The sequence below is a fragment of the Tachyglossus aculeatus genome, chromosome 4 (genome assembly GCF_015852505.1).
Source record: "Tachyglossus aculeatus isolate mTacAcu1 chromosome 4, mTacAcu1.pri, whole genome shotgun sequence".
NCBI classification, from domain to species: domain Eukaryota; kingdom Metazoa; phylum Chordata; class Mammalia; order Monotremata; family Tachyglossidae; genus Tachyglossus; species Tachyglossus aculeatus.
The window spans coordinates 70,128,615-70,142,647 of record NC_052069.1 but is presented as its reverse complement, the minus strand read 5'-3'; the positions used below and the strand labels follow the sequence as shown (position 1 = coordinate 70,142,647).

The following is a 14,033-nucleotide window of genomic DNA, read 5'->3' as shown; positions in this document are numbered from 1 at the left end:
ATTTAAGAAGATAGTACATTTCTGAATAAATTATTGTAGAACTCCTAATAACACTGCCATGTTTCAAAATAATTTCACACAACTGGAATATATTATAATATATATTAATATATAATATATATTATAATATAATATAATATATAATAATATATATAATATATAATAATATATCTAATATATTACTGTATGCTCATTTTTGGCAGGGAACATGATTACCAATTCTATTATACTGTATTCCCTAAAGTGCTTAGTACAGTGCTCTGCACACAGTAACATTACATAACATTAACATTACATAAATGGTTTCTAATTTTCACTTGTTTGCTTTAACATGCTCTAGCAAGAGCTACAGTGAAAATTTCCTTTCTACTGCAACACTTCGAGAAACTTCAGAACTATGCCCCTTAAATATGTAAGTCAAATATTTTCATTATATTTTCAAGCAACTTATTAAAATAACTGAGGGGAAAACACAGAGGGGAGAAATACAAAAAAAATGTACATTTCATCTGTCAAAATCTACTGATCTACTGACTAATATGTATTATTGCAGGACTCTAATTTGGACCAAAGAATTTCTGGAACTTTAAGGTATTAAATCAACTGTTGGGTTTAGAGTGCTTTGCTATCAAAACTAGGTGTGATTCTCTTTCATTTAGACAAACATAAATGCGCTAAAACCACCACATAATTTGTTCTTCCACTTTAGAAACTATAATTCATTTAATGTTAACACTAATATTTCCCAGCACTTATAATGTTTTGCATATGATGGCATCACACAGTAGATACAAGGAGTAATTCATGGTATCATTTTCTCTCACTTTTCAATACATGAAGCAGAAGTGGACTTCTTTTAAAACCACAGATAGTGACTAGGGTGTCAATCTCAACAAGTAGATAATATGTAGAAAAGCCAATCTGAATATGTGCATAATCAAGAAAAGTGTGCAGAGGTTGAAGAGTTGACATCTGCAGAGCACTTACGAGTGGTAAAGATATGTTGACACAAACACAGATATACTGCACAAATAAAAACAAGCAATCAAATGTATAACCTATTTACACTGAATTCAAATTTACTTAACTTGCAGAAGTGGTCTGTTATTTTCTAATTATTCATGAATAGGATCCAAAACTTGTAAATTGGGAAGCTTTTGTGAGGCTAAATCATACTCTGGTTGATGATTTGGATGTTAACACCAGCAGAACAACTTCATTTTTAGATATAAAATACCCCCATCAAGTCCTGAGCATTATGATTACAAATGACTGACATATCAATGTCCAAAGATTTCTGAATAACTACCTAAGGAATATGATTTTTCCACCAAATATCAACATGAAAAATGCACCATAGGTGGATAGCAGCAGAGCGAATATTCAGTCTTACTAAAAGACGAGATACCTTAAGCAGACATAATTCTGGATGATGTATCACCTCTCTTTTATCAATAAACTGTAAATATCTTACAGAGAAATAATTCTCCTTTTGTCAACTGTGTAAACAATTGATTTTATAAATTAATGTTAGATTTTCTAAAAGCATGTTCCACAATCTATTTCTAGCATATCAATTACTTAGATACCACAAGTGGTCGTACTATATTGCTTAGTAAAATATGTCGTACGGCAAACTTCAAGACCAGAATTACAAGACCGGCAAATAACATTACATTTTAGTGACGCAGAAAATCTATTACCCTGGGGACAACTTCTTAAGTCACTAAATGTAGCATTCAAAATAGGTTGAATATTAGTTCTACCTAAGTGTTGTGATGGGAAAACTACAATACTTTCAGCCTATTATCATATTTGCCACAATGATCTCAAACGTAGGTGTAGCGCTATCAATGTATTTTTTCATTTCCATAGAAACGAATGCACACAGAAAGCAATTCTGACCATATACTTAAAAAAAATTACAAAATTACAAATTTATGCAACCATCTATTTTAAAAGGTAAAATCTAATTTCTAAAAATTTACATATGCCTTTCAAAACTCATGGACACGATAAATTTGACCAACAATACTCACAAAATAAAGAGGGCTAAAGTGCTTTGGGCATCTACAGATCACTTTAATAAGGACACCTATGGACTCTGAAATATGCTTATGTTCATAGGTACCCAAAATGATTTAAACATATTGTTTCAAACGTATTCAGATGTTTACATTGTTAGATCACCCCTTGTTCTAGAGCTCCACTACTGTCAACTGCCAAAAAAAGTACACAAATCAAAAGTTACCTTTGTTCAAACAATACCGCTGTTCATTATATAACAGAAACTGTCGTACTTAATCTCTCAGAAAACTAGATGCTGGTAGATTCTTGGAGCAGAGGTGTTTTGGAATGGTTTGAGGCAAAACTGAAGGATTTTTTTTAAGTAAAGCTGAAGGGCAATGGAATATAAGTGCAACTGATGCGTTTTTGCATCATCTTCCACTAAATTCCTTTTTTCGATACGCCACTTTAGTGAACAAATGGAGCTCACATTAAAAGGATAGCTGCAGCTCTAAACTTGAACTTAGTCTTTTATTTTTCCTTATACCATTATTGTTTTCCCCTCTGCTTTGAGAGGTGCCAACAGACCAATAGGCATTAGAACAAAATAAATCTTAGGCACGCTCACAGCCTGAAACTGGTGCTTGAAAACCTAAAATATACATCTACTCTTAGCAAAACGAACCCTTTTATGTTGCGGACCTGTAAAGCTTTTTGAATAGAGATCAATGCTTCTGGTTTAAATATTCCAACTCCATGGTTCTGAAGAAAGCAGGTGGGAGTGCGCGAAACAATCCTAAACTCAAAATACGTGCCGAATGAATTTTCAATTTAGCAACACATCTCGAAAACTGGAAGAATGCAGAGTTGAATTTAATACTGTGCACAAGAATATTTTCAATATAAGTCAATTCTTTTAATATTACCTATAACTTGACTGTCCAGCATCCAACACTCACGCTAAATCACTGTGCAGATGTGTTTAAGAAAATAGAGCTACTTCACCATACTAAATTTGGAGTTAAAAAATAAATGTTCCAGAAGAAAGAATAGGACTCAAACCCCTCTGAGGATTGACATTAAGAGAGTTGCTACTGAATTCTCGACCAGCAAATTGGGTGGGGCACCCGCTAAAGGGTGGAGTGTCTCCCCTTAAGGAAGGAAAAAATGGCCTAAGTTGATTTGGTCTTTGAAAGTTCTCTCTACTTGCCAACTTCTAAAGTCGCCCTGACGTCAATATCGCCAAAGTGTCTTGCTCCACTCAGACTTTACTGGAGAAAGTCTGCGAGACATGTGTGAAGGAGTCCAGCAGGAGATGGAAAGGTAATAAAGTTAATGGGATTTTAAAAACTATAAAATAAATAAGTAAAAATCCATCATCTAACAGATTGCGGGGAGGGGGGGGGGGCGCCTTAGTTAAAAATATTTTTGCCCTAGTTAATTCTTGCAATAAAGTGTCAACTTAATTATGCATATTTTTTAAATACCTGAGGCATTTGACATTTTTCTTCCTTCTGAAATGGTAAACGATTTGTATCACCATTTTTTCGGTAGGAGAGTGTTTCTTATGGGATTTCTCATCAACTAATATAGCATTCCTTTATTCAAATATAGTCAGTGAACTACTGATACAAATAAGCTTAGTTTATTGTATATTTATTTATCAAAACAAATTGGAGAAGGGAGGGAATCACCAACTCAAATGCTCCCCGTTTCACCCCCAAGAGGTTCCCAAACGGTTTATATTACTGCAACCTGAAATGCACCAGCTATCACAAAAGAGCAATCAGAGAAATCCCGCAGAGCTCAGCAGGAAAGATTTTTAATAACAGATTGAGAAAACAAGAATAAAAATACCCGCATCCAAAGGGTATTTCTTCCTCCGCCCACAAGCCCATTTTTACATGATATTTTTTTATAAAAAAGAGGCATTTTGGCCACTAAAACATATCCAGATTATTATTAAAATTTAGAAGCTACCAATTACGTCTGTCTGATCTTTTAGAGTAAAGTTTGGCATTACGTCAGTCGATTTACAGAAAAGAGAAAGTGCGGATGAGGAGAGAAAGGAGAGATGCAAGCCAGGGAAAAGAAACACTGAGAGAGACAAGGGAGAGGGGGAGAGATAGTTTCCTGCTTGAATGAATAAACTAAACCACGAGGAAGGTGTCCAGCCACTTGTAAACCATTTATAGAAAGTTTTAAAGAGGCAGTAACATTTTAAAATTTTAAATTCATAATAAAGGCATTTTGGGAAGATCATTTTTATCTGAGATTTCTTTATTTGTGCGGCACATGAAGTACAAAGTTCATTATTTTTCAACTACGGTCTCATAATCTGATATCACTGACCAAGTCTGCATGTCTACAGATGAGGGTCAAAGATTCTGGGCATAGATAGTTGCATCTGAGATTTGTGTTCCAGCAAGCAAAGATTAGAAAGGTGAGTAGTCTGTGCCCAGAGATGATCAGTACACAACTCTTTGTATCTAATGCGACAAGGCCCATAAATTCTCATTCATATACTTTTTTTTTGATAAAATCAATTTAGGGCTACCTAATTAGCAAAGAAACCCCATCAGCTACACCTGGGTGCTAAAACATATCCTGTTTTCTGTGACACTGCAATGCACGATTAGGGGCTAGGATAGTACCAACCAACTTAGTTGTGATAAAAGCCCGAAGAGTTAACAAAAGAGTTAACAGCATACCAAAAGCCGCTGTATAGACTATATCACCTCTCTGTGTTAATGAAAGTTTACAGCATTTACCATTAATAGAATCACAATACTTTTCGCCTTTATTTGAACCTTACAGGATAAAAACCTTTAGGTAAAATTGTGAATGTCAAACTTGGTTTTTTTAACAAAAATAATGTTTTTCATTTCTATCTATATCTTTGTCTAAGTTAGAAGTTCATTTAAAGTAGTGTGAGAGACCTACTTTCTGGGTTGAGTTTTGAGTTGTCAAAATCCCAAACAGCTTTGGGATATAAGGAAGCATACAGACATGAGGGACATGGCAACTCCTTAAATCATGACACTGTGCTATTAAGAGAAGTATTTGCTTTCTTTTAAGATGATTGCAAAGGGCACACCTTTATTTATTTCACAGAGAGTCAAAAATAATCAAGACCACGGCTGGAACTTTCCTTAATTAATTTCTTCAAACTTCAGACTGACATTTTAAAGAGAGTGAAAAAGTATATAAAGCTTAATATTAATCTCCAGTAGCATGCATAACTTAGCAAAAATGGAAAAAAAAAACTGTATTGCCCACTTACTTCACAAAGTTTTAACTGAAGACAAACATAACCGCTTCCCCGGTTTTAAGAACTTGATTTTGACTTTTGAGGTGTAGTATTTGGGAGAGAAATGTCTAAATTTATAGTTTCCTAACCCTGCCAAAAACAGATCCAGACTACCACACTAGTTGTCCTGCAGAAACTAAATTAAGCAAGACAAACATCAATTGGAAAGTTGTCAGTCTACTGAATGAATGGCTTTATTCTACGCAGCTAAAGAATATCTTTATCAAAATATATCACAGCTTAGAGCCAGAACGTTTATGTCAAGTTCATCTCTAATCTTAGCAAGTGCTTAACAAGACAATTGATGATGCCTTTCTTTAGAGCCTTCTGAACGGACTCTGGTTTCCAACCTGCTTAGTCAAAAATGGTTAATGATCACTTTTATAAGTTTCTGTAATTAATCCTACTCCCAAAACTCTTTACTGGAATTGCAATGTGAGCACGGTTGCTGATGTGAACTTACAATAAAAAATTATTACAACAAAATGTTGATGGAAAGTTTAAGTCACCTAGAGTAATTCTAATTTTAAAATTGGACTGAGGAGAAAAATACACCCATCTATCTGTTTTCCTTCTTCCCCTTTCAATCATTCCTCTCATTTAAATGAAAGGAGAAAGCAGAAGACTTTATGGAAGTTCTTCATGCACTTTCTGATTTTTTTTAACAAAATCTGTGGTCACTAAACATTTTGGATTGTCTTTTCGTGGACAAAACTAAATGACACATGACTGCAATACGACATACAAAGTGTTTTTGCATGGATGCATTCATTTCTTCCTAGGATAATTTTTATCACACATCTTATTCTATAAACTCATAAACGTAAGGCAAGCACACTCCTATAGAACATACGGTAACGTTGTGTGACACAAAAATATTATGATACTGAAAGCATAGCAGAAAAGTGCATTATTCACTGAGGATTTACAGACTAATATGGAATTCTATTTTCTGAGTTCATATAGAGAAAAACCTACGAATTCATTGAAAAAAATGTTCCTAGAAGTTTCAGTAAATCTTAACTAATCCACAGGCATTATGAGCTCCAAAGGAATCTCAAATCTCACAGCTGTGGATGACATTTTATTTCCTTCCTTTTTTTTGTTACCCTAAAAACATTTTATCAGGGGACCATTTCTTCAAATAGTCTTCCGAGTTCCTTAAGATTCTAAAAAAGTGAAAGATCACGGCAAAAACTTTATTGGGAACTCATGGCTCCGTACCCAGCAATCTAATTTTGAGGGTCGCTCTCACTGAAAGAGTAGGCATGTGTATGTATGAATACAGTCACACTGAGAATTTACATTCACGCCATTCTAAGCTGCACTCTTCAGTCACAAGAAAAAACTTTGTGAAGTCTGTATCCCAAATGCTTGATATTTGGGACGGCAAGTCGTGATCTTTGTGTGATCCATCCCCCCACCAGATTTGGCTTCCACGTAAGACTTCGCAGAAACAGTCCTAGGACTTCAGCATCCTCGTAGCACTGGATCATTACTGGATCTTAACATTTATAAATGGGGGGAATCTTTACAAAAACATAATTCTAGAAAAAGGAGAGCAATAAGCTCCTGATAAGAAGATGTGTACAACTTGTTAGGATTAACCACGTCATGAGCAAACTTTCACTTACTGGTATGAAAAAAAAAGTTTCAAAATGTTAGTATCATTTCCAGACAGTGTTGTCAGCATCACAACTTACAGGAAACACTTCATCTTATCATACAAGGCCTGAATTTATTCATGATTCTAGTATAATCGATTAAAACAACTCAGTATTATGAAATTGCAATGGTTTTGTATGACCAAGGTGGAAAAAGCTTTCTAGCCACATGAATATGTTGAGAATTTTGTCAACAGTGAATGTAGTTCATAAACACCACTGCAACTTTTATTTTCATTCCGACCGTGAGGAGAGCTACCTCAACGTTATTTTCCTTTGCTGTCCACTGTATTTTCAACCCTAGAACCCTTTCTATGTGATCAATTTTTCCAAAAACTAACAGGAAAAGTAATACGATGCCATCAGAATCTATAGGTTTCAACTGCAGAGTTGAAAACCTCTGCCAAACAGTTAGGAGTTTCCTGACTTTTTCTTTTCTTTTCTTGTGCTGAATTTCATGAAGGTTAAAGCCTGTAGTTGTTATTTCTTTGAATTCTGTCCCAGGCCCTATCTGGATATGCCCCTTATGCCTATAACTATACCTCTCTGACCTCTTCCACTTAATACCAAGTTCCTTTACAAAACTTTAACAAATCTGTTAACTTTACTCCTTGATTTTTCCACTTAGCGTTCCCTAACACGTATTCTCAATTCCCCCAAAGCGGCGGCTTCTTTTTTTTTCCATCTTTTTTTCAAATGGAGGAGAAAAAAGAAGAAATAACCACCGCTTTGACTCATCACTTAGCTTCATAATTTTCAGCATTGAACTCTCCCAGTATCCGCATTCGAATCAGGCATTTGGGAGATCAAATGTTGGGCTCTGCGTTACTCATAAGTCGATTCGTTCCCAAATTTCAAAATACAGACTGCCGTAATGCCCCGTGACACTTCCTCCAAGCTCAATTTCAGACAGGTATCCCAAAATGGGCCTTTTTTCCCCCAACTCACCCCCAAACTGTACCCTTCAAACATTTTCCATCACTGTCCTGACCTCTTCCTTGACCCAACCCCTGGTGCTTTGGGGGTCCTACAAGCTGTGGGGATATTTGGAGATTCACTGCTGTCTGCCATGGCCTTTGAAAGGGTCTCTTCCTAAGGCTACACAGGAGCTCAGTGGACACCAGCAGAGATCAGACAGGAAGCACAGATCCTGTCCCCCTGTCCACTTAAATGCAAAACTAGTTTTTAATAATCAGCTACAATTTTCCCCCTGCACCCATTCACCTCAGCCCCCTCACTGAAAGAAGCCTCCCTCTCCTTGCACTTTCATTCATTCTGCTCCCTCCTTAAAACCCCTGTGTCACACAAGTTAGAGAAGTCAGAAGCCTACCGCACAGAGTTACCCCACATGGTAGCCGAATGCAGGAAACGAGGGGCCGGTTTAAAAAGAAAAAAAAAAAACAGAATTTGGGGGAAAAAAAAAATTGCCTTTAAGTTGGGAGAACAGAGTTGGATGTCTTTTCAGCCATGATGGCTTTTGCAAGACAAAAATATCAGGTCCCACTTGGAGGACACGAAAGGGCCCCTCACTCCACTTCCCTAGCTATCCTCTGTCCCCCAACTCCCCTCCCTTACAAAAAGAAATGAATCAATCAAGAAGTTTTCCCCCAACTTACTACTCTTCATGATGGTCTCTAGCTTCTGCCCTTCTTGTCATGTCTCTCATAAAACTTGCAGCAGCAGCAGCAGCAGGAACAGCAGCAGCCTGGACTGCAGCAGCTTCTCGGGTGCAACCTCCTCCTGCTCTTCTACTTTGCCCGTTGGAAGGGAATTAAAATCAGAAAGAAAAAGCAAGAGACAGACAGGGAGAGGAGGGGGTGGGAGGAGAGGGAGTTGGAGGGGGGGGGGAGAAGAAAGAACACCAGCCCTGAAAACTTCTTTTTTTGGCAAATGGGGGGGGGGGGGGGGGAGTGTTGTTTTCCCTCCTCCTCGTCGGCTGAACTTGACCCTCCTGACTCCAGGGGCTACTGCAGTTTGAAGTCGCCAATTTCCAGGGCTCCCATGCCTTTGACCCACACATACACCGAAAAAAAAAAAATAAATAAGAGGCGGAGGGGGGGGGGAGAAAAAGAAAGAAAACACACATGCCCCAAAAAAAAAAAATTGCATGTGAAACCCGAGAAGCCTCCGCTTTCCTTTCTGCCCCTCTCTGCTTTTAGCAGAAGAAAAGTCACTTTTTGAAAAATTCCCCAGGCTCCCCCACATTCCGCACTCATGCACCGTTCGCACGAGGGGCGTTTAGCACAGCAGCACTTGGGGGTTGCAACAGTCTTCTAAGCAGGGCGAGCGAGTGGCTGTAGACTGAACGCCCCCCTCCCTCCCAGGGCACACATGCCCTGCCTTTTTTTGGGGGGGTCCCACCCTGCCCCCCCCCAGGACCGTCCCCCACCCCCCCTTACCTGTTGATTAATCGTCAATAATAACCTCAGCAGCTCGGAAGATGGAGGAGCGCCAGCTTGAGCCATGAACCGTCTCCTGTTGTTTGCAGAGTTGATCTTGGATGGTTTTTCTTTTTTTGGGGGGGGAGGGGGGGAGAGGAAAAAAGGGGTTTTTCCTGCCTCCCCCCCTCCCCCCCCCCCCCTCGCTTTTAAAGCAAGGGAAGAGAAAGGAAATAGATGTAGGATGTGCCGGGTTTGGGGTGGCTATTATTTTTTTTTTCCTTAAAAAAAAATAAAGGCAGAAGAGAGAGAGGCCGAGGGCTGGTGGAACAGCAGGCACCCAGGGAGAGCAGGGCTGGAGATGGCAGGGAGATCAGTTCTTTATCAGAAATGTTATCGCTTGTCAGGACCTCAGTCTCCGAGCATTACGTCAGTTGCAAGACACCAACACTATTAATATCAAAGGACGCTTCGCAGAGGCAAGCGCCACCCCAGACTGAGCTCCCTTAAAGAGACAGTACAGCCGTCCCCTTCCTCCTCCTCCTCCTCCTCCTCCTCCTCCTGCTGCAGCTGCAGCAGCTCCTGCAACTGCTGCTGCTCAAGCCCCGAGCTGCAGCTGCAGTGCAACCTCCTCCCAAAACCGAGTGGAGAAATCAACCCCTGCAGGAGCAGTGGGACCCCTTGCCTGCTTGCGAGCCATCTTTCCTCCAGCACCCCCCAAAAGCCAGAACTTTCAAAATGCACCCCCCCCAAAAAAAAAATAAAAATAAAGTTTTGGAAGAAAATGCTGCCAAGTGTCATCCACCTCCCAAGCTGGGGGGGAGATGAAAGGATGGGGCCTGCTGGCTTAACTCTGCCCACCGTTGGGTCAAACGCTTTAAGATTATATAAGAGTCCTCAACGAGCCTTTTTTTTTTTCTTTTTTTTAATCACTTCTCTCTTTCCCCTCCATGCAAACTGCTTATGCTACTTTAGCCATTAATTAATCCCCTGGCGATGTGTAGAGGCCACCTAGTTGGTGGTCGGGGTTTTCCTTGAATTTTATGACAAAGGAGCTGGGAGAGAACAACTTGAACTTTTTTCCCTAAGTTGGAAAAAGGAGGAGAGAGGGGAGGTGGGGGGAGAAGGTATTAGACTTGCCTGATCTTGGGGGAACTCGGAACAGCCTCTGGGAACATCAGTTTTATGGGGGCCTTCAAGTTCCTTACCAAAAAGAAAGAAAACTAGAGTGGAATGTTTTCACTTCATCAGCAGTTATTCTCATTTGGGTTCCCTGTGGAAGGGGAAAACTATGAATTCTGATCTGTCGATACTTTCTTTTTTTATCATTTGTGATTTCCCCCGTTCGTTGAAATCTCTTCATTGCAAACTATCTGGATCTGGAGGTTTACGTTTTCTACAGAGCTGCAAGACATCAAAGGTCCCCGTGAAAGCTTTCGACATAGAGTAGGTGTTAGAAATCAAGCAAACGTTTATAAGGCCTTTGGACATAATTTTCTTCAGTTAGGTGGCAAAGGAGCATATTTTTCTCGCTGGTGTAATTTAGTTTGCATTCAAAATGGAAAGATTCTGTGTTTTTGCAACCATGTAAGGATTAGATTTAAAAACTGAAAAATTCCCCCCAATATGTCCCCCCCATAAAATCTTCAACCCCCAGAGATTTTTTAACATATCATGTTCCTTGCTTTTATTTTATAAAAAATGGGGAACCTATTGAATAAAATATCTCCAAGATATACATTATTTCAAATTAAAACCTTGTTATACCTGAATCTTTTCTAATTCTGGGCCCGAGCGGTCTTACTTACATTTACTCTAGTTTTGGACTTACTTTAGTAACCCATTCATCCCTTTAGTATTTAAAGGTGTAAATGTAAGGTGTTTCTTTAAAGTAAAAAAAGACATTTATTCACATACAACAATAGAGAAATCTGCCTTGTGAAATGAGTAGTCAAAATATAGTCCCTTAATAATACATACACTGTGCGCCCTAAAGGTGGATAAAGGTAGGAGACCTCTTACATCTGTGGACTTAGATATATATACATATGTATATATCTGTACATGCATAGACATATACTTATGGCTAAATAGGTATACATCAACTGAAATTAATTTTGGAAAAACTACACATATATAGAACTGCAGCAAGGAAAATAATAACCAACTCTTCAAAAAAATATTGTAACCATTTTCAATGGTAATCTGCATAATTCCACCAAAGTATCATTTGATACCAGCCACTTCCAATTTCTACTCTAAAACCCAAATTTTAAGGATGTAAACCTTTTTTTTATTTTTTTAAGCTATGAATGATGTTGCTGACCTTAGCAGAAATAGGCATGATATAGCCAGTAGCATTTTCTCCAGAAGGCATTCGTGAGGTTTATATGTTCTATGGTATTCTGTACTTCACTTTTGATCAACAGAGTACAGTTACTAAGAATGGATGGTATAGAATTTTAATTACAAGTTTGTTCACACATTCTAGGCCACAAAATCAAGCCGTTTGCCTTACAGGGGTTAAAACACCTTAAAACCAGTGGAGCTATTACTTGGCTGATAATATCTAGGACTGCAGCATCTCACTAGGAAGGTTAAAATAGTAAACATTTAGGAAGAACTGTTCTCGGATCGCCTTTCTCCCTACTCGGGATTTATTCAACCAGTGGCTTCAAGGGGGAAATTTTCTTTCTTTCTTTTCTTTTTTTTTTTCTTTTTTTTTTATCCTTCCCAAATTCTACTCTGTCAAAGGAGGTATATGAATCCTTCCCCACTTTTACTTATATGAAACCCTCAATAATCAAATAAATTGGCAGAAGTAAAACTGCATGCTAGTGCGAGCGCTAAACATTTGAGATGATACTCTTCTCCCTCTTTCGGAAATGCAAAGTGTCATAAATATCCTCTAAATTGTATTAAAAGCCAAAGACAAAATATCTAAAGTGAATTGGACCCCCAAAAATGAAAGGGTAAATTTCCACTACAACTGCTTAAAATAGAGAATTGATCTCTCTGACCATTTAGGAGTGGAAATTTTAAGAAATGGTGCTTCTGGGATTTAACTCTGGTATAGTTTCATTGCAAAATAAAGAATCCTTGCATGTTGCATTCTGTATTTCAAGTTAAAGTGAAGCAGATCAACATGATGTCAATATCAATCCATTTACGTTAACCGCAAAAGATCAGTAGAGAACTTAATAAAAGCACAAACTATTTTCATAAACTTTTTCAGGCAAATTACTTATTTATTTATGAAATAATTTACGAAGAAAATTTTTCCCTCATGCTTTAGATACATTGCATATGCTCATGATTGACACAATATGTTCTGACTCAAAAGCCCTCATAGCTTTTTTTTTTTTAATCCGAGTAGGAATATTTCAAAACAACCAACTAATACATGAGGTCATAATTGCTTGACAGTTGTTTTTAATATATAAAATAAGTTATGTTTATTGTTTTTCTTCAAATATTTGTTGATTTGTTTTATAGTCTTTTGACATTTGCACGGCACAAACTGCATTAAGGGAGTTATTAAAAATGTATTTACATTTATCTTCTGCCATCAAACATATGTTAAGGCACTTGAAACAATTCTTTCATTTTCCTTTTACTTGAAATCTAGCACTCTGTAGTGGAACATGGGGGTTGAAATGACTCTGTGCTTTTTGTGACAAACAAAATAGAGCTGAAGTTGAGAAAAAAGCAAGCAAGAAATGCAAAGTGCAGTACCCTTTTCAAAGGTGCTCCCCAACCTACTTCTTAGCCATCTTTCATTTCAGTTTTATCTTGGAGTATTTACTACTGGATAGCCTAGACTAGTTCTCTGAATTATACAATGCTCATTATTTAACAAGATGGCATATTGTGTCTTACCTGTCTTATTTAAATTCAGTTTTTCTTGTAGTTTATTCAGGGTAGTTACAAAGGGGATTAGTAGTTAAGCACAAGTATACTTGTTTTACCATTTCAACCTTTTAGCACAAAACTTACAAAATGTGAGAGTCTGTAATTACAATAATCTTACCTGATGGAACATGTATTTTGGAAATATAATGCAACTCCTTACCCTAACGTCATAAATACATAGCAATTGTTTTCGGAAACCTCAAAGATTGATAACTAATGCTCTGCAACGTCTGCCTTACCACTCAGCATCAAGAAAGTATTCACATACCATTTATTTTCCTAGTTCAAACCGTCCTGCGGGTTTTATACAGAGCACTCTGCTTTACAGACATCCAAAAAGTACATAATATTTGAATCAGAGTTCCTGATTATTGCAATGACAGTTTGAGGAACCAGCAGCCTAGCTGGGGGACCTCAGTTGATCCATTTCATTTTGTGATGTGTTTCTCGGTATTAAAAGGCACTTTTCTTTCAATACAAGTCCATCTCATTTGCAAAATAGTCCCACTTTCGGAGTCCTTCGGCTCCCGACTTGAGATTTACACGTATTTAAGTACTTGTACCTGGGATTTGAATTTGCGTTCTCACGTTTGCCCATCATCTCTGCTAGTATCAAGCAAAAGCCTGAGAAAAGTGCTTAGTGAAGCTGACAGGCTTTGGATCATACTGCAAGGGTCAAAAACACAGACTTGGTTGAAAAGCAGGGAAATAAATTTCTGAGGTTTGCAAAAATCTGCAGAATGATTAATCGTAATAATATTT

The 14,033-nt window shown here is 37.8% G+C and overlaps 1 protein-coding gene across 4 annotated transcripts in view; it reads right to left on the bottom strand.

Moving 5' to 3' along the window:
• Positions 1–9,459, bottom strand: part of TRPS1 (transcriptional repressor GATA binding 1) — a 312,669-nt gene extending 303,210 nt beyond the window's left edge. For 3 of the 4 annotated variants that reach the window (XM_038745286.1, XM_038745287.1, XM_038745288.1), the window contains exons 1-2: positions 9,381–9,459; positions 8,598–8,729 (exon numbers count right to left, since the gene is read on the bottom strand). Coding sequence is in view for 1 of the 4 variants with exons in the window: in XM_038745288.1 (XP_038601216.1) it covers positions 8,598–8,607 (10 nt within the window). In the remaining 3 variants the exon portion in view is untranslated. The remainder of the gene's footprint in view (positions 1–8,597; positions 8,730–9,380) is intronic. The other variant, XM_038745290.1, reaches the window with a different exon arrangement.
• Positions 9,460–14,033: the final 4,574 nt, after the last annotated feature.